We start from the raw sequence: 25,526 nt of genomic DNA, 5'->3' as shown, positions 1-25,526 counted from the left end.
GACGGTGCAAGAACAGATCTTCCCACTCTGAGATGTAAAATCCTATAAATAAAATTGACTTATGGCTGCTTATTCTCTATGTTTTCAGAAGCAGCATTTTCATGGCGAGTTACAATCAATACTGATGGGAAGACAGATCTACGTTCAGCAGGAAATAATAATCTGCACCTGACAATTTTAGAAGTAACACTTTTAAGCAGAGTTGGATGCCAAGTTTTCGGTGTTAGTGAACTAAGAAGGTGCTATGATCGGCTGCTCCCATATCACACACCACAAATGAAGAACTAGATTATGAAATAATATAATTTAGTGAGGCAGATAACCTCTAAATAAGCGTTACTTGTTAATGGGGCGTAAAGAGAAGACCAGAAGTTTGCCGTTCCCTCACACTTTACTCGACGCTCCACCAGAATCTCTTCTTTTCACCTCTTTATCCAGAATTTATACTTACTGTTAATAATACTTCCAAAATTAGCTATTTGTCATAATTTCCATTTATTTGATGGAACATATTATGTATATGCGTCAAGACGGGCTTTGTTGTGTCTGAGCAGTGGAACCCACAACCATCAGTAAGTTTTCCCCATCCTATGAATGCGGTGGGGTAACTTATATTGGTAATAATCCTGTAAAGCCTGATATATAAAGCATAAGAATAACATAAAAGACGAATGATAGAAATGCCATAGAGAAAAAAAATCCAGCCTCAATGTCAAATAGACTAACACTGTCTTTTGCAGCCAGTTTACATGGTTTCTTGTGTTCACTATTATGGAGGTATATAGGTCACCGAGACAACAGTAGTTTCCGATCTGCTATGTTGCATGCTCAATGGTCTAATATAACATATTTTATATTTTTAACTGGATATGCTTCCATATAATATTGGACAGATCTGGAAGTACAATAAGGCCCAATTCACCTCTATGGGATTCCTATTAAAGCTAGAAAACAGAGCCGTAACATGACTGTGCTTGAGCCCTTCGTAGGGATTTTATGTTTCAGAAGGAGTGTTGATATGGAAGTAAAACTAAAGCTCTGCCCAGAAGAATCTGCCTGTAAACTTGCACTGATTAAATCTGTGTTCAGAGTTGACAGCAAGGTCAAGCAGGTTAATTTATAATGCCTCTTATTATACGCTTGGTTTCCCTTGTAAAGTATCTACAGGACCAGTGTAATAGAAGTTGAGATACATTCGATGGTAAAGTATAAAACAAATTAAGCAACCAGGCATTCCACGTACATTCAATACTGTCATCCTTTACGTTCTCCTGCTGTATGATCACATTAGCACTTTGCTAATTGGACTAGTTTGTTAGCATTATATTACTATTATATTACAGGAGTGACTATATATTTCACATTGTAATGCTATGAGCAATAATCTTACTGTAAGTGATAATTACTTTTGAAAACTCCTATTATAACTGGTTTATTGATCAAGTAGCTGACAACAATCTTCCCCAACTTCTTCACTAACATTAGATTGGGTAGATAGGTGGCTTCCTAACAACACATCTCCAATATAACGAATGCTTAGAGAGGTAAAATCTTGCACTATCACCAAGTACATGAAGTAGAGATCGATCCAGCTGCACGGATAAAACATCTTGAAGCTATTCGTTCATATTAAAAATTCCACAAAACATTCATAACAGTCCAAAAGCTAAACACCACCGACACGTTTCTGGTGCACGTGGCACCCTTAGTCATGGTCAGTTAGTCTGTAACTAAGGGTGCTACATGCACCAGGAATGCGTCGGTGGTGTTTCGCTTTTGGACTGTTGTGGATGTTTTGTGGAATTTTTAGCATGATCGAATAAAGCTTCAGGAATTTTTATCCGTGCTGGATCTATCTCTACTTCGTTTACTTGTCTTCCCACCTGACCGATACAAGCTCCAGAGAATTACAGACTACTGTGGTGAGCTGGTTACTCCTATTTTTGCACTATCACCATGTAGCATGGTTGGAGATGTTGAACATATTCAAGATGTCCCCAAAAACATTATTTTACAGTATGTTGAAATTAGCAGAATCCAATTAAAAACATCTCTATGGTCAGATTTAGATAGTTTTTTTCTATAACCTTTAGGCTTAAAGAATATCTGTCACCAGGTCAAAAGTGGCCAATTTTTGCTCTTGTTTTATTCTTGCTACTCCTCTCATTATTCCGTCTTTTGTTTTTCTTTCTTAAATCCACCATATGGTTTCAGAGCTATGGGCCTTTATATCTAGTGTAAATTTTTGTGGTCGTAACCAAGGAGGCGTTGCTCACAGGTTAATAATTCAGAGCAGCTTAAAGACACACCCCTGAAGAATCCTCTGAGCCATACCCTCTTGGTAAAGACCAAAAACTTAACACTAAATAAAAAGGCCTACAGTATATCTCTGGAGCTATATGGTGGATTAAAAAAAAACAAAAAAACAGGATACTAAGGGGAGCAGGAGGAATAAATAAGAACAAAAACTGGACACTTTTGACCAAGTGATATCTACTTTTTAAATGACAGCCTGCATTTGTGAACTTTGGCAATGGTCACATGTCCATACAACTGGAAAGAATACTATTCTGGTCATAAGTACATGTAACCACATGTAAGGCTATGTGCCCACAATGCAGAAATGCTCCGGATTTTTTCCTGAGCATTTCTGCATCTCCCTGGCAGAAAAAACGCATGCAGATTGTACATGCGTTTTTCCTGCCAGGGACAAGCGGATGTGAAGCATTCTTCACTTGCATTTCCGCATGCGGGTTGACAAGCGCTTTCTAAGCGATTTTAGCATCACTTGGAAAGTGCTTGACAACTTGGTCACACTATATAAATCCATGCAACCGGCATGGATTTATATAGTGTGACCCCAAAGAATGTCAAAAAATAAAAAAATAAATCTATATTTACCTTCTGATGGCCCCCGGAGTCTTTATTCGCTCTGTCCTGGCTTGCCGGCAGCTCGCGGTACACTACACTGAAGGACCTGCCGTCACATGACTATGACATCAGCGCAGGTCCTTCAGTCCACCGCGAGCTACCGGCAAGCGAAGGCAAGCGCACCGCGGGCCATCATAAGGTAAATATAAAATGTATTTTTTATTTTATTCTTTTTTTTACAGGTTCTATGGTACCCGGGTCCGGAGGAGAGTATCCTGTCCTCCAGACCCGGGTACCATCCGCACATTGAAACGCATGTAATCCGCATGTACAGAAGCAGTGATGCGTAATCCATGCGTTCCAATGCAAGTCAATGGTGGCGAAAACGCAGTGCTTCCGCAAAATAATTGGTAGTGCTGCGTTTTTTTCCGCAATGATAACCCGCAGCAGAAATTGCCGCAGCATGTGCACAGCACATGCGGATTACCATTGGGGAACATGGCAGGCCTTCTTAGCGTTTTTTAAGTGTTTCTGCAGCGTTTTTGCCGCTGCGGAAACACTTAAAAAACGCATTGTGGGCACACAGCCTTAAGCTATAGATTGAACTCGGTGGACTGAAGTCTACCTTCAACCTTAAAAAGTATGAAAACTGCAACCAATCTTCTTGTTGTGTCCTCACCAGAAGTTGAAACAAGATAACAGAGATAACTGGTGGAGGACGTGTGCAGCAGTATGAGAGGAGAGGCGGAGGATCGATAAATAACTGTTATATGTTGTATTAAACTATGCTAAACTGTTTTGCATTAATAGATTAAGTAGTGGACAACCACTTTAAAGAATGCTATAAATAAAATAGTTTATGTAGAGCAAAAAAATTGTTTTAGTAGAAACATTATAGTAAACACCTTACTATATCCAGATGGAAAGTTCATACTTGGAGCAAAAGTTTTGAGCGGTTGCCAACACCACCTCTTTATCTCTGTTTGTAGCTAAGTTATTTTCTGTTGTGGGCATCTAAATGTCTTTATTAACAGGGGCCATAAGCCGGGAATCTGCTCAATATTAGCAGCATGTTCTATTTATTCAAATGAGAACATAACCTTACTAGATTCAGTCTTGATCATTAGCAAAAGAGTTTTAATCAGTCAGGTGACCCAATCATCAGAAACTAAATTTCCTAGAGCCCCAGGGAATCTCCAACATTGAGGAGTGTAAATAAAAGTATAGAGCACTCACTCACTTTAACTGCTAAGTTAATAATACAAAATAGCTAACAAATACAGTTATATGAAAAAGTTTGGGCACCCCTGTTAATCTTAAGCTTAATGTTTTATAAAAATTGGTGTTTTTGCAACAGCTATTTCAGTTTGATATATGTAATAACTGTTGGACACAGTAATGTTTCTGCCTTGAAATGAGGTTTATTGTACTAACAGAAAATGTGCAATCTGCATTCAAACAAAATTTGACAGGTGCATAAGTATGGGCACCTCACCAGAAAAGTGACATTAATATTTAGTAGATCCTCCTTTTGCAAAAATAACAGCCTCTAGTCGCTTCCTGTAGCTTTTAATGAGTTCCTGGATCCTGGATGAAGGTATTTTTGATCATTCCTCTTTACAAAACAATTCCAGTTCAGTTAAGTTTGATGGTCGCTGAGCATGGACAGCCCTCTTCAAATGATCCCACAGATGTTCAATGATATTCAGGTCTGGGGACTGGGATGGCCATTCCAGAACATTGTAATTGTTCCTCTGCATGAATGCCTGAGTACATTTGGAGCGGTGTTTTGGATCATTGTCTTGCTGAAAGATCCATCCCCTGCATAACTTCAACTTTGTCACTGATTCTTGAACATTATTGTCAAGAATCTGCTGATACTGAGTGGAATCCATGCGTCCCTCAACTTTAACAAGATTCCCGGTGCCGGCATTGGCCACACAGCCCCAAAGCAAGATGGAACCTCCACCAAATTTTACTGTGGGTAGCAAGTGTTTTTCTTGGAATGCTGTGTTTTTTTGCCGCCATGCATAACGCCTTTTTGTATGACCAAACAACTCAATCTTGGTTTCATCAGTCCACAGGACCTTCTTCCAAAAAGAAATTGGCTTCTCCAAATGTGCTTTTGCATACGTCAACCGACTCTGTTTGTGGCGTGCTTGCAGAAACGGCTTCTTTCGCATCACTCTCCCATACAGCTTCTCCTTGTACAAAGTGCGTTGTATAGTTCACCGATGCACAGTGTCACCATCTGCAGCAAGTTGATGCTGCAGCTCTCTGGAGGTGGTCTGGGGATTGTCCTTGACTGATCTCACCATTCTTCTTCTCTGCCTTTCTGATGTTTTTCTTGGCCTGCCACTTCTGGCCTTAACAAGAACTGTCCCTGTGTTTTTCCATTTCCTTACTATGTTCCTCACAGTGGAAACTGACAGGTTAAATCTCTGAGACAGCTTTTTGTATCCTTCCCCTCAACAACTATGTTGAATAATCTTTGTTTTCAGATCATTTGACAGTTGTTTTGAGAAGCCCATGATGCCACTCTTCAGAGGAGATTCAAACAGGAGAACAACTTGCAAGTGGCCACTTTAAGTAGCTTTTCTCATGATTGCATACACCTGGCTATGAAGTTCAAAGCTCAATGAGGTTACAAAACCAAAAAAAGTGCTTTAGTAAGTCAGTAAAAAGTAGGTAGGAGTATTTAAAACAAGAAAATGATAAGGGTGCTGTAACGGGTCTGGGAGGTGGAACCTCTGTGCAACTATACAAGGGGGCAGTCCATGTAAGGAAGCGGGTGGCTCCCAGGGAAGACGGGCAGGTAGTCACGGCAAGTGACAGGGACAGTCTCTGGGTAGAGGGGCAGGTAGTCACGGCAAATGACAGGGACAGTCTCTGGGTAAAAGGACGGGTACTCACGGCAAGTGACAGGGACAGTCTCTGGGTAGAAGGACAGCAGGCAGGTGGCTGGTAAGCGCTCCCAAGCGCTCACAGAAACGGAGACAGGGAGCGGAATCCGGAGGTGCTGGCCATAGACAATAAAGAACGGGGACTTGGAAGAGGATTCGCTCTCGTGGTTATTATAAGAGAACTCGGCCCAAGGAAGGAGGTCCACCCAATCAGAATGGTGGGCATTAACAAAGTGCCGGAGATAGCTGGTAAGGATCTGATTGATCCGCTCCACTTGACCATTGGACTGAGGGTGGTAAGCGGAGGAGAAGTCCAGGGTGACGTCCAGCAGTTTACATGTGGCTCTCCAGAAGCGTGAGGTAAACTAAACCCCTCGATCCGACACGATGTGGAGGGGTAGGCCATGGAGACGGAAGATATGGCGAATAAAGTCCTTAGCCAGCTCAGGTGCAGACGGAAGACTAGGCAGGGGAATGAAGTGGGCCATTTTAGAGAAGCGGTCCGCGACCACCCAAATGACAGTACACCCGGCAGAGACAGGAAGATCGGTAATGAAGTCCATAGCGATGTGTTGCCACGGGGCAACAGGTATGGGAAGCGGCAGGAGATGACCAGCTGGTAAGTGTCTGGGAATTTTGTTGCAGCCACAAGATGAACAGGCAGAGACGAAGTCTACCACATCCTTACGCAGGGTAGACCACCAGTAATGCCGGGAAATGAGTAGGAAGGTCTTCTTTTGGCCGGCATGGCCAGCTAGTTTAGAAGAATGACCCCAGCGAAGAACCCTCTCACGGTCTGGAGGCGCCACGAACGTCTTGCCGGGTGGAAGACGAGTCAAATCCAAGGGGGCCACATTCATCACCTTGGAGGGGTCGATAATGTGCATAGGCTCCTCCTCTTGGTCGGAGGGCAGGAAGGATCGGGACAAGGCATCAGCTTTGACATTTTTGTCCGCCGGGCGGAAATGAAGGATGAAATCGAAGCGGGAAAAGAACAAAGACCACCGGGCTTGACGTGGATTAAGTCTCTGGGCATTTTGGAGATATGCCAGGTTCTTGTGATCCGTATAGATGATCACCGGGTATAGAGCCCCTTCAAGCAGGTAACGCCACTCCTCCAGCGCCAATTTAATGGCAAGCAGTTCTCGGTCTCCTATGGAGTAATTGCGCTCAGAGGAGGAGAAGATTTTAGAGAAAAAGCCGCAGGTTACCATTCTCCCGGAGGAAGACTTCTGGGTGAGCACCGCTCCGGCTCCAGAGGAGGAGGCATCAACCTCCAGGTAGAACTGTTTGTTGCAGTCCGGACGGTGCAGCACAGGGGCAGAGGAGAAGGCTTGTTTCAGGGAAAGGAAGGCCTCCTCAGCTTCGGATGACCATACCTTGGGATTTGCTCCCTTACGGGTGAGCGCAGATATGGGCGCAGTCCGTGACGAGAAGTGAGGAATGAAGAGACGATAGTAATTAGCGAAGCCCAGGAATCGCTGTATCGCCTTCAAGCCCTCCGGACGGGGCCACTTTAGGACAGCAGAGAGCTTCTCGGGATCCATTCGCAAGCCTGTCTGGGAGATAACATAGCCCAAGAAAGGAAGAGAGGTCTGCTCAAAAAGGCACTTCTCGTATTTAGCATAGAGGTGGTTCTGCCTGAGCCTAAGCAGGACCTGACGAACATCCCTCCGGTGTGTGGGAAGATCCGGAGGGAAGACCAAGATGTCGTCCAGGTATACCACCACGCAGGAGTAAAGAAGGTCACGGAAGATGTCATTGACCAGTTCTTGGAAGATGGCGGGAGCATTGCAGAGACCGAAGGGCATCACACGGTACTCATAGTGTCCGTCCCGGGTATTAAATGCTGTTTTCCACTCGTCTCCCTGACGGATACGGACCAGGTTATAAGCTCCACGTAGATCCAGCTTGGAGAAGATCCTGGCGCCTTTAAGACGATCAAATAACTCAGAGATGAGCGGAAGGGGGTATTTATTTTTAACCGTGATCTGATTGAGTCCTCTATAGTCAATACAGGGGCGTAGCGAGCCGTCTTTCTTTTTGACAAAGAAGAATCCGGCTCCAGCCGGGGAGGTAGATTTCCGGATAAATCCCCTAGCCAGATTCTCTTCAATGTACTCAGACATGGCCCGGGTCTCGGCTGCAGACAACGGGTAGATACGCCCACGGGGAGGAGTGGTGCCAGGTACCAGGTCGATCGGGCAGTCATATGGCCTATGGGGTGGCAACGTCTCTGCTTCCTTCTTACCGAAGACGTCCGCATAGGACCAGTAAGGAGCCGGGAGACCTGGTAAATTAGCTGGAGTAGGCGGAGGGCGAACTGGGCGGACCGGAACCAGGCAGGTCCTATGGCAGTCTGGACCCCATCGGAGTACTTCACCGGATCGCCAGTTCAATACGGGTTCGTGTGTCTGGAGCCAAGGTAGACCTAGCAACAGGGAGTGAGAAAGACCGGACAACACATGGAATGAGATTTCCTCAGAGTGCAGCATTCCCACCTGCAGGGTTATGGGTTCAGTGATGAGCAGTATGGTCTCCGAGAGAAGTCTTCCATCCACGGAGGCGACTGATAATGGTTCAGCCAGGGACTTGGTGGGAATACGGTATCTCTCTACCAGAGACTGGGAGATGAGGTTTCCAGCAGCTCCAGAATCCAGGTGGGCAAGTTCAAAGTGACGGTTTTCTCCCCAAGCAATAGAGACCGGTAAAGTCAGAGACGGAGAGGGCTTACTTTTGTCTAGGACGACCTCTCCGAGCGGTCCTAGACACTGGCGTTTCCCGGCTTCTCCGGGCAGGAACGGATGAAGTGCTCCATACTGCCACAATAGAAACAGCTTCCCTCGGCTCGGCGAGATTCTTGGCGAGATTTGACCATCTTGGTCTGGTCGATCTGCATAGGTTCAGGCGAGGGCGCCCGCGGAGTGACTGATTGAGAGGCAGGAAGTAGGAGCAGAGCAAGAAAAGTCTTTCTCCCAGGTAGTCTCTTTGGCACGTTCTTGGAACCGGATGCCAATCCGGGTAGCTAGTGACACCAGGTCATCCAGAGTGGTAGGAATGTCCCGACCAGCTAACTCGTCCTTAATCCGACCGGAAAGACCCTCCCAGAAGACGGACACCAGAGCCTCATTTTCCCAGGCAAGCTCAGAAGCGAGGGTGCGGAACCGTATGGCATATTGGCCCACGGTGAGACTCCCTTGGCGGAGACGTAGCAGTGAGGAGGCAGAAGAGGTTTTCCGTCCAGGTTCATCGAAGACTTTCCGGAAAGCAGCGAGGAAAGACGGCAGGTCGGACACCAGGGGATCCCCTCTCTCCCACAGGGGATTTAGCCATGCCAGTGCCTCCCCAGTAAGATGGGACATGATGAAGGCCACCTTGGCTCGGTCGGAGATGAACTGGTATGCCAATAGCTCAAAGTGCAGGGTGCACTGGTTTATGAAACCCCGAGCTAAAGTAGGTTCGCCGGCAAAGCGTGGAGGTGCCAGAAGCCGAGGTCCATAGTCGGGTACCATGAAGGGACTGCATTGCGGTACCGCAGGAATGGGCACGGCTGGACAAGAGGTAGACATAGACAAGTCACACAATGCGCCTAGACGAGAGTTAACGGACCGTAGATAGGACAGTACCACCTCCTGCTGAGTTTTCTGACGTAAGACTTCCTGGTGCAGATCGGAGATCTGGGGGCCACCGGGTTCCATGGCCCGAGAAAACTGTAACGGGTCTGGGAGGTGGAACCTCTGTGCAACTATACAAGGGGGCAGTCCATGTAAGGAAGCGGGTGGCTCCCAGGGAAGACGGGCAGGTAGTCACGGCAAGTGACAGGGACAGTCTCTGGGTAGAGGGGCTGGTAGTCACGGCAAATGACAGGGACAGTCTCTGGGTAAAAGGACGGGTACTCACGGCAAGTGACAGGGACAGTCTCTGGGTAGAAGGACAGCAGGCAGGGGGCTGGTGAGCGCTCCCAGGTGAGCGGGCGAGAGTCTCTGGACGGGCAGGTGGTCACGGCAAGTGACGGCAGAGCCTCCAGGTAGGCTAGCAGACAGGTAGCAGGTGAGCGCTCCCAGGTGAGCAGGCAAGAGTCTCTGGACAGGCAGGTGGTCACGGCAAGTGACGGCAGAGCCTCCAGGTAGGCTAGCAGACAGGTAGCAGATGAGCGCTCCCAGGTGAGCAGGCGAGAGTCTCTGGACAGGCAGGTGGTCACGGCAAGTGACGGCGGAGCCTCCAGGTAGGCTAGCAGGCAGGTAGCAGATGAGCGCTCCCAGGTGAGCGAGCAGGCTGGTCCATAGACAGACTGACAGGTGTAGGAAAGCAGACCGTCGGACCGCAGGCTTGCAAGCAGGTAAACGGATATCAGGCAGGTATCAAGCAGGAATCAGGCAGGTAACTGGCAGGTAACAGGCAGGAATCCGGCAGGTGACTGGCAGGTAACAAGCAGGAATCTGGCAGGTGACTGGCTGGTAACTGGTAACGGGACCTGAGGGCTGAAGCAGAGTGAAGGCTTTGCAACAACATTGCTCGGGCACCTCCATTTTGGAGGAGGTGCCTTAAATATGGGAGGTCCTCCGGCAATTGGCCGGGGACTCCTTAGGACGGCGCGCGCGGTCCCTTTAAGAGAGGGGGAGCGCGCGCGCCCTAAGCACACTGCCGGGGAAGGAGCGCGTGCCGGAAGCAGCGGGGGGAGAAGCGCTGGAGGACGCCGCGCCAGGAGCGGGGAGGTGAGAGGGACGGCGTCTCTGCCTAGTACGGGGCAGAGACGCCGATGCTACAGGTGCCCATACTTATGCACCTGTCAAATTTTGTTTGAATGCAGATTGCACATTTTCTGTTAGTACAATAAACCTCATTTCAAGGCAGAAACATTACTGTGTCCAACAGTTATTACATATATCAAACTGAAATAGCTGTTGCATAAACACCATTTTTTATAAAACATTAAGCTTAAGATTAATAGGGGTGCCCAAACTTTTTCATATAACTGTAAATAACTAAAAGGGTCGACCATAAAGGCACATTATTGAAGCATTGTTTAAGTCTTGTAAACTTTTTGAAAAATGAATCTAAAACTTGATACTTGATGACACTAAAGGATGTAATTCTGCTCCTAAGTGAAAACACTTGTGATGAGTTAACTGCAATTTGCATTTTATATTTTTAGACTATACTACACTATGATATACTATATTATAATTGTTATTGTTATTGGAGATGTTTAAGACTCCAACATAATGTAATTCCAGAAATGAATCTAAAGTATAAATATAGGGTGTAAAAATGACATATATTAGTAACACATTTTTTATGATATATAGTTTGTATGTGAAATCAGACAAGTTAAAGGGGTTGTCTGGTGTAAGCAAACTATTCTGAAGGATAACTTGTTGATCATTGGGGTCTGACCTCTGGTTTCTTCACCGATGAGCAGAGCGGTGAATTATTATCCCTTTAGAATGGAGCATCAATGCGCATGGTTGACCACTACACCACAGAGAATGAATGGAGTGGCAGTCGGGCATCCGACATACTGCTGCATTTTGTAATGGGAATAAAACTTCTCCATTGAGGTTAAAAATTCCCCGATCTGCCAATCCATGGGGGTCCCAGTGGTGGGATATCCACCCGACAATAAGTTATCATCATAGCAGTGGATCTTGTTTACAAAGGCTACAATGAGACCCACTTACTTTATGTAAGAGCCCCCCCCCCCATACACAATAAATAGCTGTTGGTCGAATGAAGATTTGTCTGGCAGATATTTCTCATGATGCTCACGGCTCTGCTTAGCGCTCCTGTTTTCTGGTATGAGAGAGTCGCTGCTAGAGGAGTCTGGCAGGGGCCTATCTTGCCAAGAACAAAATGATTGGCAACCTGAAATGTTGAATCCTTATCTCCCCTGACATTATTTGTCAGGGGACAAGCGGCAGGCCCCGATACAGAGCAGACTTTTTGCTGAACCCACCATTATCAACAGGTTTGACTGTCTACAGCCTCACATCAGATACAAGAACAACAGAATTAAAAGGTTATCACCTATTCAAAGGATGGGATATAACTACTAGATTAGTGGGGGTCTGACCGCTGAGACCTGCACCAATCAGCAGAACTTGTGTCCCCCATTTGAATAGACAGAGGTTATAGTCTATAGTACTAAAGGAGATAGCGGTGTACAGTGCTTGGCTGTGTCCGGCCATCCTACGGAGATTAAATCACCACTGTTCCATTCAAACATATCCCCCATCCTAATGATTTATGGGAGTCTCAATGTTCAGACCCACACAAGAAGTTTTACGAGAATTGGAGGCAAAGGACAATCAGGAAAGTGTGGTAACTAAATGTGATAAGCCAGAAAAAATAGTTTATAAGATCATAGGTAAAATCTGGAACATCAAATAAAGCTTATATTACGGTTAAGCAGAGTATTGTAGAGTTAAGTAGGGGCGATAGAATACGACATTGGGTTCAGCTCACAGTCTGATTATGTCATCATGTTACAGGGGTTGCCGCATCATTGTGACTTGATATGAGGTGAGTGGCAGAATCAGAACTAGAGTATACGGAGGTGACGGAGGCTCCATTAATATCATCAGGTGCAAGGTAGAGGCGACATGCTGGTATATACTCAGGGTTGGACTGGCCCACCAGAGAACCGGAGAATCCTCTGGTGGGCCCTAGCTTCTCCTTCAGAGAGTTCATTGTGCAAACCTTGCAGCTGCTATGGGGCTCTTGAGTGGGGGAGAAAGGTGAGCCCTCAGAATCAAATCCTCTGGTGGGCTCAATGTTCTTCATTCAGACTGAGACTGTATATACTCATACCTAGAATATAAGATAACAAAGGAAAAAAGAGTCAGCTCACTCGCTCTGAAGTCCGGTGGTCAGAAAGACGGCAGTGCCGCAGGGAATGGCAAACAGGTGAGGAAAGATCCAGCAACCAAGGAACTTCATAGAATCACTTACCTTATTTAATCCAAGTAAAAAGAATGCATGTGAGATGGTTGTGACATGCATTGTTTTTACTGGGATTAAATAAAGTGATTTTACGACGTTCCTTGGATGCTGGGTTTTTCCTCACCTGTATACCTAGAATATGTGCTATATATTTCTCAGCCTCGCTCTTACTTTACCTTCTCCCTTGGTTCACTTTCATCATATGACGGCCTGCGAGGAGATTGTAGCGTTGGACAAAACTTACATTTAGACATCTCTTGAGAGTAATTATTACACGTTAGCTCATTAGTAAAGAGAGTGAAAAACAGCTCGTTGAACAAAACCAATGAAGAGTTTTATTTGTAGATTGCTCGATCCTGAGCGACCTTAAACTGAATAAGTAAAGGACATAAATGTTAATAGCACCTTGAACTGGTAAAAGCATTGATTATAAGCACATAAATATCACAAGTTCACTATGTTGTCCTTATAACAAGTACACTATTCAGTTCATCTGGTGATTTCTAGGTTTATTAAATGTACCTTTTTACCAAAATATGAGACTACAAATTATGTTACAATAAGTAATTATCATTTCAACATAATCATAAAAGGGGATTCTTTACTGTAAGAGCAGTGAGACAATGGAACTCTGCTATAATTTGACATTGAAATAATATAAAGGGGCCTGAAAGTAAGACATTCTCTTGAAAGAAGGTTTCTATACATACTGCAGACAGGTTGATCCAGTGGTTTATTTTGATTACCATATATAATTTTCTTTCTCCCTAAACTGAGTGTATTCACAGGTGTCTCATGTAGGTTGTTTTGTCTTCTTCTGGATTGACATTGCAGAATAATGGATTCAACAAGATAGAGATGCATCTTTTTAAACCTTATGTTACATACAACAAGTTTATTGAACAACATTAAATGTATTATTTATTATCATAATTTTGTGCTGGGGCTATTTCCCATCCAGTCAATGTGTTTTGTATACTTCCTATTTTTATTAAAGAAGCACTCCTTCTCCCATCAAAGTTTTTATCCACTTAATATATTGCAGTTATCATATTATATAGCGCTGTGTACTTACAATTGCTCATTTTCCCTTCTACCCAGTTAATTCTTCTCTTCTCCATTAGGTCTTTGACATCATGTGATTAAAAACTGACTAGCTGAATCTTTTAAGTTCTATGTAGAAACAGGAGGTCAATTTTCCCTGCATGAGTCATGTATCACTGCAAAAGTCCCTGGCAGTGGGCGGAGGAGGGATCAGCTGGATCAGGAGTTGAAGAGAGGAATGATTCATGCTGGGAAAAGGAACTTCCTGTTTCTACATACAGGAGAGAAAAGAGAAGAATTTACTAGGTAGAAAGGCAAAATGAGCAGTTGTAACTACACAGTGCCATATAGTGTTATGATTTCAATATGTTAAGATGATACATACTTTGATGGGAGTGCTTCTTTAATAACATGTTTCAGACTCAAAGCTGCGTGGTGATCATTTTTTCTGAGTTTCTGAAATTTTTAGTCCATATAACTAAGATGAGTGCAGAATGTAAATTTTGTTTTTGACCTGGAATTTCATTGATATTCTAGCATTCTGAATCTACCTGGAAAAATCCGATTTTTTTTCCATTTTATTTTATTTAGGCCTTACCAGTGTGGACATTGTTCCCAGTCCTTCTCCCAGCCATCAGAATTAAGGAACCATGTTGTCACCCACTCAAGCGACCGACCTTTTAAGTGTGGCTATTGTGGCAGGGCTTTTGCTGGAGCAACCACATTAAACAACCACATCCGGACACATACAGGGGAAAAACCATTTAAGTGAGTAGTTAGTAATAAATAATTACCAATTCTAAAAGGTCATACTGTGTACATGATATTGTGAAAACAATTTTTTTAATATCTTACTTCATCACTAGAATATGATTGCTTGAGTTTAAAGGTCTGAAGGTCTCTCCCGACTACCCAGTACACAGGAAGGCTTAGCTCCCCTCACAGTGGCTTATCTCCAGGGAGAACATAACGCTCGGCCATTGGGATTCCTTCTTTCCACTGACATCATGTGTCATGGTCGATCCAACTGATGTCGGTGTGTTCGGTCGACTTTGGTCTAATGTGTATGTTGGTCTTAAAGGAATCTGTCACCAGGTTTTTGCCACTTAATCTGAAAGCAGCCAAATGTAGGAGCAGAGATTCTGATTCCAGCCATGTATCCCTTTCTGAGCTGCTTGATGTCATTTTGTTTTAAATGCTGCAGATCTAGCGGTTCTCTGAATGATGAGCTCTGTATAACTCCGCCCACACCACTGATTGGCATCTTTCTTCCCATGTACATTGTACACCAAAAGCTGCCAATCACTGGAAGGGGCGAGGTTATACAGAGCTCATGAATATTTAGGACTACCTGGCAGCAGTTTTACTAGTCCTCTAGTGATAATCTCCTGCTGATAACACAGTGATTTTATCAAAACTATAGCAAGCAACCCTGTAAGTGACAAATTGCTGGAATCAGGGTCTCTGTCTCTATATTATGCTGCTCTCAGATTATATGGCAAAGACCTGGTGACAGATTTCCTTTAAGTCCTCTCTACTGTCTGATATAATTTCTTATTGTCTCACATGACACAAACTAGATATTATAATTGCCTTCATATATACACCACTGATAGAGTAAGGTAACATTTTGTACGGCATATGGTAATTTGCATCCACACAAGGTCCCTATGACAACACTGAAAGTAAGGGAAATTAAACAGCATGTTCTCCAATTCAGTAGCGCAACCTTGGCCATGGATTTCCGAATGTATAAATGTAATATATTGAAAAAACTGTTTTCACATTTCTGATGTTGGTTTTTAATTTTTTTTACATTTTATCATCTTGGATCCTTGAAATATGAGATTTGGAAAAGTAGGAAAAGTAATAAAGTGAATGTGGTTTTGACTGTTATCAATGGGTCAATTGCAGCCAGGTAGTGACATGAAGAATAAGTCTTTACTAGGGATGAGCGGACCCGTGAGTTCTGGTACATGACCAAACTTTAGTCCAAAGTTCGGTTTGTGTACCAGAACTGTACCAAACTTGAACCTGAACCCCATTGAAATCAATGGAGACCCCAACTTTGGAGCTGGAAAATCTCTCTCTCCCTGGAATCCCAAACTGTAGGAGAAGTCCGTTTTCCAGGAGAAGTCTGTGGTCGGAGTTCAGCATCGGACACTAGGTGTCCGGTACGAACCCCGAACTTTACAGATCGGGTTCACTCATTTCTAGTCTGACTCTTTACCTATCTCATAAATAGATAAATGGATATAGACAGATAGATGTGTAGAAATATATAAAATAGATCATAGTTCATATTTAATATGATTTTACATCATTACTCACCTAAAACAGGCATTGTTTATTGACTACAATCATGTGGATTATGGGGCTAATGCAGTAATGTAGGTATCGGACAATGGATAGCACTGTCCCATTATAGGACTGTCACAAGTACAAGAATTGATAGAATTGAAGAATCCCTGGAGGAAATCCTCCAGAACGCGGTTAAAAAAATCGGCAACCTGAAGGAATGTAACAGCCATTCCAGATCTCCAAAAACAAAATAAAGATGCAACAGAGTTGCTGTATTTATGATGTTTCCTCTCCCTGTATTTACAGGTGGTGGGCTGTGATAAATAGCCCCCATTAGGGCTTTGCTGTTTGAAGAAATGGAAAAAGAGATGCTGAAATCCTGTCAGATATATAATTGATTTCCCCTGACTGCTGTGTAAATAGATTTTAGTAATTAATTGAAGAGGTTCTGAGGTCAAAACGGAAAATGGATTTATTTAAATACTCAGGCCTTATGTATCTGTAACCCTGTGGACGCCTTTATCTCTTCCTAGGTATAGTGTAAATTATGTATTAATAATAAATGATTTACAAACAAAAGTTATTGTATCTGAAATAAAAATGTTTGTAAGCAAATATGTAGCTTTATTGCTTGTTAACCTCAGATTATTATATATTTTAATCCTCATAAATTATTCCCATTGCGTGGACAGACATTATTTTTTGCAGCGCCACCAAAGCATCATGGCTCTGATTTCCCATTTAGGTCGTGTTCACATGTAGCATAAATCCTGCATTTTTTTGCTGTGTTTTTATCCGCATGTTTTCTGTAGGGAATATGCAATAATGCCTTTCTCTGATTATTACATTTTGGCTGCATTTTTTAACGTGTTTTTTTGTGCAAATTTGAAGGTGTGTTGTTAAGTTGTATTTTTAAGTACAGAAAAGCTTTGATTCTGCACTTAGGTCTAAGGGGTAACGTTTCTCCTTGTGGAGAGTGACATGTCAAGACTGGCGTGTCAGAGTGAGGAGACTTAAAATCCATGCATGCTCCTCTGGGAAATTAAATATGCATATGCAGACAATTTGCATATCCTGCACTTAAAAATGTAACTGCGTTTTTTTATGTGTATTTTTTCATGCTCCACATAGATGGCTGCAGAGAAAAAAAAACATACCAAAAAAAGCGCACAGATCAACAGTGTCTTTAAACGCACAGTGGGCATGAGTTGTAATGAAATCCCATCCATTTTGCTTGGACAGTTAAACTGATTTCCCACGCAAATGAAATGTAGCAGAAAAATGCAATATTTACACCATGGGGGAACATGGCCTTTAAGAAGTTGTCCAGCAGTTGGATAGCTCCTTGTCATACCCCAATAAAATAAAAAGGCTTATACTCACCTCCCGTGCTGGCGCTGTTCCTGCGGTGTCAGCACTCTCTCTCTCTCTCGGGGCTCCTGTGCTCATGTTGTGACATGTGACCCTGGCGCCCAATCAGCACTGGTGTCACTGTCCCCGCCTCCTCTCAAATTGAACATGAAGAGGAAGTCAGAGATCAGCTGCAGCCCGGACTTCCTCTTCATGTTCAATTCGACAGGAGGCGGGGACAGTGATGCCAGCGCTGATTGGGTGCCGGGGTCACATGTCACAACAACTGCAGGAGAGCCCTGGAAAATCGAGTACCAACACCGCTGGAACAGCGCCAGCATGGAAAGTGAGTTTAAGCTTTTTTATTTTACTGGGACCAAACATTTAGATCAAGAAGGGGTTGTCCTAGTAGTGGACAACACCTTTCATTTATTTTATTAAAAAATCAGGCTATGTCTGACTTAAAAGGGTTGTAAGTAAATATGGATCACGACTTAATTGTTTTAATTGTATTTGCAGTCACACAAGTAGAGAAATAAAGTAGACGTTTTGGTCACAAACAGGACCTAGATCAGTCTTCCTAGGAACAAACGGTGGATACGTGTTCACTGAAACCAGCATACCTTTTCTCTTCAGGACTGGGAGTAATGTTCTTTTGGACGCTGAGTCCTTCTATTCCTTCCCCCTTCTCACCGGTGCAGTCGGAGTACACTGATGAAGGTCCTGTTTGTGGCTGAAACGTCTTCTTTATTTCTCTACTTGTGTGACTGCAAATACAAATAAAAAATCTATTAAGCATATTTATGAGTGCCAAGTTTCTACATTATATGACTTAAAGGCTTTGGACTATGAAATACACTATTGGTCCCACTACTAGATATACACTACATGGTATGCATGCTTTCAGGCATGTGCACAAGCTCCCCAATCATCTACAGTGCTAGGCTATCTGTTAGCCCCCAAAACTTTGAATAGAGTGACAGTGCTCGTGCCTGCTGTCTTTAATTAGGACACATTGGATCCCTGTTTTCATGAACTTGGGAGCACCTGCCATAGGACACCCAGCAAGATATATTTGTCAGCTAGCCGGTGGATAAGGAATAAAGGACCTTTTGAGGGCACTACCTCATTAAGCTTGATTTACATAATATGACTAAGTCTAAGAGAATTTTTACAGCAGCACATGGTTCCCTACTATATTTTCCAATATAAGCAATGTGCCATTCATTGGAATATACCCCGAAAAATCGTACAAATTCCATATTATTCTCCAATAAATTCTGAGGTATATAGATGCGTCTACAGCAACTATAGATTCTGTACTGCAAAATCAAACATGTCTATAATGTCTATAGAGATAGCCATCACACCCATGCTGGGGAATAGACACCTTATTTCTCATATTACCCCTTTAAGCCACTATCTCACCACTACCACCTTCCAAGAGGTATTTACTCTATAAGTTAATGTCTGACCATGGTACCCATGAGATAGTTTTTCGTTTGGCGAGAGACAATTTGAATACTTTTCTCCCATTCAGCATTGCCGAAAATGCCCCATATTCCGCTAGTCTCTTTAAGGAGAACCAGTACTCCTCCCACTCTGCCAGCCAAACTCTGCTTTCCATTGATGAGGGGCAAGCACCCAAAACAGGCTGTCAGTAGATGCTGGGTCAGAAATATCATTGGTGCAGACTGAGGAGCCACACACAGGCCCAGGAGGTCAGGGGGCCCATTTCCACCTCCAAAGCAGGTGGAATTGTTCTTTCTGCTGAGCTCTAGGACTGCAGGGGGCCCATATATTGTTCATGCACAGGGACCCTCTGCTGTCTTTGTCCGCCAGTGAGTAGATGAGTTTCTGGCTTGGCATTTATCCCTGGGCATGTAAGTCTCGTCATAGGGTCAGGAATTGACTGCTAGGGTACATACCTTTCCTAGGAAGAACTTGCAAGATAGTTTCTAGCATTCTGCAGAGAGCTAATTTGTATACTCATCCCTAATGGATCATTGCCATATTCACATATTCAGATGGTCTCTTCAAGGAGAACCAGCACTTCCACCTCGTTTTGCTTTTCATCATCACATTAAAAAAAACTATAACTTTTTTCCCCTCAAGAGTCGTAAAAGTGCTCCTGAGCCTGCGTACAGCCATGGCAATTCACATTAACCACCTTCCTGCCATGTCACAAGACAAGAAGGGTTCAGGGATCTTGAATTATTTGTTTACCTTTTATATGAAACTCTTATATTGGAACTGCCTTGAGATTAAAGGAGCGTAATGCAGACCTGTGAAATGGTCTTTAAGTACTTGGGAAGTAGTAAATGCCTCTGTTCCAAGTTTGTCATGCAGTAAAAGGTAGTATATTTTGGCACACCAATCCACTAACTAATCAGTTTTCTAATAAACAATCAGCAATACACTAATGTGTCATCAGCACTCCAGGCACTCGGAGAGAATCATCTGCCCATAGACATTAATGAATACACCAAAAATCATTAGCCAATCAATACTTCTGAGTTATTTTCATTGAGCTGATAGGTCTGATACATTAAAGCTGACATTTTACATTTGTCAAAATCACACTGCAGTTTTTTTAGCAGTAGAACAGGCGGCTAAGAATATTCCCAGAAAGACAATCAAGGAAATGCAACCTATTTATAAGGATATGCCCAACGATTTCGGCAGCTCAGGTGAATATATTGCCAGAAGTGTAAGGGAATGTTTTCATGCATCCTAAGTGCCATCTATCAATGCGGGATTGTGGACATAGCCAAAGTCGTGAAAGTAAGCAGATTAAAAATGGATCCATCATGTGAACCTGTAGTCCTAAACGTGTATGGGCTTACACCATGCTCAGCGAAATGTGTGTATTAGTCATGAGTCATGAGGCACTTCTTACCTCAAGGATATCATTTCTTTGCAGGCTAAATTTGGTTTTCAGTAGTAAAATAGCTGCTTGCAGTCAGACCTACTTCACCAAAGCATTTGAACCTAAAGGGGTTGACCAGCCTTAGGCTACAAGTCTGTAGTCATTCTGTGACTGCGGACTTGTTAATCCTCATATCATGCACACTGTGTGCTGTGAGGATTCTCCGGTGCCAGGAGCAGTTGGTCATGTGGCTGCAAGTATGGGATATGCATACTTCCGGCCACATTCTGACTAGACTGTATCTGCCTCGCTCAATACACTTGCATCTAGTCGGCATGTGACCGCATGTATGCAAATCACATACTTGCGTTCATGCGCCCGATCCTCCTGGTGCCAGCACTTCAGAATCCTCACAGAGCACAGTGTGAGAGATGTGAGTATTCACAAGTCTGCAGTCACATAGAGTGATTGCAAATTTGTAGCTCAAGTCCGGACAACCCCTTTAAAGACACTGTCCTGTGAAAACAAGTCAGCACCTATGCGCAGGATGGGTGATAGTATTGAACATGGGGGGTCCGACTAATGGGACCTGCATCAATCGCCAAAACGGGGCACTTATTCCCATTACATAGTAGAGCCAGTGATTAAAAGCTTGACTGCCGCTCCATTCTTTCCCAATCCAGATGAAAAGTGGTGCGCTTGGCTTTTTCTGTTAGCTCTACAGAGAATTAACTTTCTGAGAGGTAGGGGTCCGAATGCTGAAACAGAAAAAGGAGTTTCTATCCCAGATGGGGCACTTTTATGGATGACTGTGGATAGACCTGCCGCTATATTTTTAATGGGGATAAAAATGGCACATCGAAGATATAAATTCCCTGTTCTGTATCAGAGATCGGACCCCCACCAATCAGTAAGTTGGATAGGTGATAACTCGTTTTCACTCAATAACCCCTTTAAGTTATTGTGTCAGTGACTTTTTATTGGATATCATCTGTTGGTAAATTTCACTCTTATTTTATCTAAGGCTAAGGAAAAAATGGTCATAACTCCTATATAGTTAGCAAACCATATCAATGTAATCCCATAAACAGCAGTTGTTCTGCCAATGTACTGTCACTGACGTGTATGGGCCAGGTTGTACTGACCTGTAAGGATTAGCTTTCTTTATTGGAAATTTGAGAACATATTTTCAGAACACACCATGTACTTACATTTCTTGAGAACAATATATTATTGGTTGTAAAGAACAAACCGAGTCCTTAAGATATGAAAAGTTTCTACTAATGTATTGAAACACTCACAGGATTTCTTTTAAAGAAATGTTCCATGACGGAAATGTAATTTTAAGTGAAACATTTGGTGTCATTTATGAAACAAGCAAAAATACAATTCTTCTCTCAAATATGTTTTTCATCCTTTATACTATTTTAATGAAATGTGCATTGAATGGCAGGCTAATAGATAGTGACGTCCCAGAGAGGAAGTCAATATATTTACGCACTGCAACGAAGCTAAGCTCCGATACCGGACACAACCAAAGAACAGATATGGCAGCGTTTCTAGAAGAAAGTTGCCATTTTTTTTGCAGCTGTGAAAACATTTTTTTAACATCTGCAGTTTAATATCTTCTATAATAAATTAATATATAACATAATATATAAAAAAAAATATATAAAGATATAGAAATATCATTTCGTGAATTAAAAAAAAATACAAAAATATTGTTTAAATGTGTCTCTTTATATGAGCTTTTTATATACTATTTGTCATCTCCTTTTCATTTAGCCAGTAAATTGTCAATTTGTATGTTTTCTTCTTTTATATATGCATCATAGTATATTTTTCTTATTTTATGAGCTCAGGTCTCACTTCCAGGCTCATAGGAAACCCAAATCATTGAATCCCAGATCTGAAATGAACAGAAGATGAAATTCTATTTGTCATCAATTTCTTTCGGGAGGTTGCAGAGCAGAAAACCACAGACACGATTTTACTTTGATGGCTCTCTCCTAAAAATCTCTTTTTGTTCTTTATCTATTTGATGTGACAGTGATCAGTGCAGGGACAAGACAGGCCTCTCTAGAGAAATCACCTCCCCCCATCCTATTGACAGATTTCTGTGATCTGAATCAGACGGACCATGCCCTATTATAGTCACTAAGGCACCGCTAGTAGCCGCCAATTAAACCTTTTTGGATGATGAAACCAGAGGCCACTTTTGAGTGTCTGTTCCTATTAAGTACACTGAGAAAACTTCTGACACAAACACCAAAGCATCTATGGTCTTAATTTTTATGTTTGCCTCCTCTAGGTGCGAGAGGTGCGAGAGGAGCTTCACACAAGCCACACAGCTGAGTCGACATCAGAGGATGCCCAACGAGTGCAAGCCGATAACAGAGAGCACAGAATCAATTGAAGTGGATTAACTGATTGACTGGTTGGAATTAAACTGCAAGGAAAGTCATGATTAAATGTCACGGACACTTAAGCAAAACCAAAGATTTCCTCTGAACAACTTTCAATCAGGCCCAGAAAACCAAAAGCAGTAATAAAATAAGTAAGATGTTAAGAGATATTGATCTTGGCATGGAAGAGAGACCAAGAAAGACATTATTTATTTATGAGTGGGGGTGAATTATATTTCAAAGGACACGGGGACTTAACCTTTTCAGTCCCACCATCTATATATAGCTTTATTTCTAAATGCATTTTGTAAAAAAAATAATGTTATTTAATACCAAAGCAAAAGTCAAGTTCTTCTGTCAATGCCCACATCTCTGTCTATGAATGCACATGGACATGTTTAGAAAAGCACCTTTTTGTAGCATGATACCATTCCTCTAGAGACAAGGGCCAGGTTGGCGAGGATATTCTAAAGACAATGGAATTTAGAAGACCGGAAAGAAACTCCTTTCTGCTTTCTTTCTCACCCGGTAAAGAGATGATGTTGATGATTTCAAGTATTCGTCCAGCCATTGTGATGGTAACATTGTGATGGGAGCCATGTTTGAGTCATTTGGAACTGATTACTGACCAAAGAGGACATTTCACTCATCCATCATCTATTGAGTCTACTTACAAATCATACTTTGTGCACTTTTCATGTTAAAGATTTCATAGACATTGTTTATGGTAAGTGGGATAATTTGGGGACGTAAACATGTTGCAATACTCCAAATAAAATATATATGTATAGCTTTTCTGTGTGGATATTCTTAATATGTTGATAAAAAAAATGGTCATTACTGAAATAATGCCTTCTCCAATAACAATTACCTTGGTGATCAGCTGATTGCAATATCTCTCCAACTACTCCTAAAGGGGAAATATGGTGTTAAATTGGTGAATGGTTAAACCATGCAAATAACCTCTTCATAGAGGAAGTGGACAGGAACTCTAGCACCATGCATTGAAAGTAGCAATCTTAACTGTCTATTTGGACCCTTTAAAGAGTCTTTTTTTTTTTACTTTAAATATTTTTATTGGGTTTTAACAACATTGATATGAAAACATAACATTTCAATTGCGTTCAAGAATAACAATAAAAAAAGTTGATGTTAATATTACGTTATCGTTAAACATTGGAATATAAGTATAACCAGCTTGATGAGGTATTAATATAAGCTCTTACATGAACCAAATAATTATGTGGGTACTAGAGGAATGTAAAGAAGAAAGGAGGGCGGAAAGAGAAAGAATGGGAAGGAAAAGGACGTTGCGGGAGGGGAGGGAAACAAAAAACAAAAAAACATGATGATTAATGAAACCAGCACTTCAGAGGAGACCACATCTACCAAGACAATCTATTCACAGTATTATTTTCTGACAACCAGATTTCCAGGTCATTCCCCTTCCTGAATAATATCCAACATGTCCATTGGCGATGAAAAGCTATGAGGAGATTTTTATCACGTGCAATCATGTTTTCCATTTTTATAATATTGTTAACCTCTTCCACCCATTCACCCAAAATGGGAGTTTTTGTAGATTTCCATTGATGTGAAATAATTGACTTAACAGTTGTTAGAAAGTGCTTAAGGATATATCTTTCTTTGCTTTTGCGATTAAATCTGCAGTAATGGAAAGTAGGCCTATTTGGGTAGGGTGTGACTCTGCTACCAGTGAGACTATTGTAGAGAGAGAGAAAGTTGAATTCAATAACCCACAAACCAATGGGTATTCCCACTATTTATTTAACACAGACCCAGATGCACTGCGTGCCGCCAGCACATGTCCGACACAGGGGAAGATCCTTTGTAGCCTAGTGGGACAACGCCACCATCTACATAGAATAGTTTTTCTCCTTAGCACGGCAAGTAATAGGTAATTAGAGAGCATGAATGCTTTTTGACTACCCAATTCCTTCTCCCAAGCCCCAGTAAAGGGTAGAGGGTCATTGCAAGTGTCCCTTTTGTGTTGCTTTGTATATACAAGATAGAAGTTTAGTACAAGGACCTACTTGAGTGATTAAGGTTTCAAGCGGAGTGAGTTTATCCTTTATACTAGTCAGTGATATGTGAGAATTTATAAATGACATGAGCTGGAAATATGCCAGCCAGGATAGACGCCTACCTGTACAAGAGCCACCAAGTTCTATAAAGGAATGAAAAGAGCCTGATCCCATGAGAATGTGGCTCAATCTAACCCCAGCGGATCTGTCCTAGATTAGAAATGAGTCCGCACCCGGAGAAGGGGGAAATCTGTGTTGTCAAACAAGGTTGTTAATGGACCAAACCTATGTAATATAGATGATGAGATTAAGACTTGCTCCCATGTTTGCAAAAAGTGTTGAGTAAGTATTGGTAATTGTTTAGTTAGTACTAGTGTTGAGCCACCCCCGTAGTGTTCGAGTTCGGTTCGGTTCGTCGAACACCCGTGTGTTCGCCGAACAGTTCGTCGAACTGTTCGTCGAACACCTTCGAACACCATTAAAACCAATGGCAGGCAAACAAAAACACATAGAAACACATAGAAAACACCTTCAAAGGTGTCCAAAAGCTGACAAACTGCTCAGAAGACACAACTAACACATGGAAAAGTGACAAGTACATATAGTCATGCGAAAAGAAAAGAGGTGGAGGAGTAAAAGGAGGGGGAGACACAGATATAGGCATGTCATGCCCTTCTAAAATCCAAAAAGTGAGAAGCCGAGACGGCCAGTCCGCTCCTGCCCGTGCCACCTCCGTGTCGCCGGGTTTGTGCCAGAGCCGCGGTGAACCCTGACGGCCAGCCCCCCTCTCCCAATA

At 42.6% G+C, this 25,526-nt stretch overlaps 1 protein-coding gene across 1 annotated transcript in view; it reads left to right on the top strand.

Moving 5' to 3' along the window:
* The window catches only part of PRDM6 (PR/SET domain 6), a 155,762-nt gene extending 132,321 nt beyond the window's left edge, over positions 1-23,441 (top strand). Inside the window, exons 7-8 of the mRNA XM_073654925.1 lie at positions 14,352-14,528; positions 22,592-23,441. Coding sequence (XP_073511026.1) covers positions 14,352-14,528; positions 22,592-22,706 — 292 coding nt within the window. The 3' untranslated portion in view covers positions 22,707-23,441. The remainder of the gene's footprint in view (positions 1-14,351; positions 14,529-22,591) is intronic.
* Positions 23,442-25,526: the final 2,085 nt, after the last annotated feature.

Source organism: Phyllobates terribilis, unplaced genomic scaffold (assembly GCF_046119375.1).
Source record: "Phyllobates terribilis strain yellow unplaced genomic scaffold, ASM4611937v1 Scaffold_1__5_contigs__length_1240528914, whole genome shotgun sequence".
NCBI lineage: Eukaryota > Metazoa > Chordata > Amphibia > Anura > Dendrobatidae > Phyllobates > Phyllobates terribilis.
This window is presented reverse-complemented; position numbering and strand designations above follow the sequence as displayed.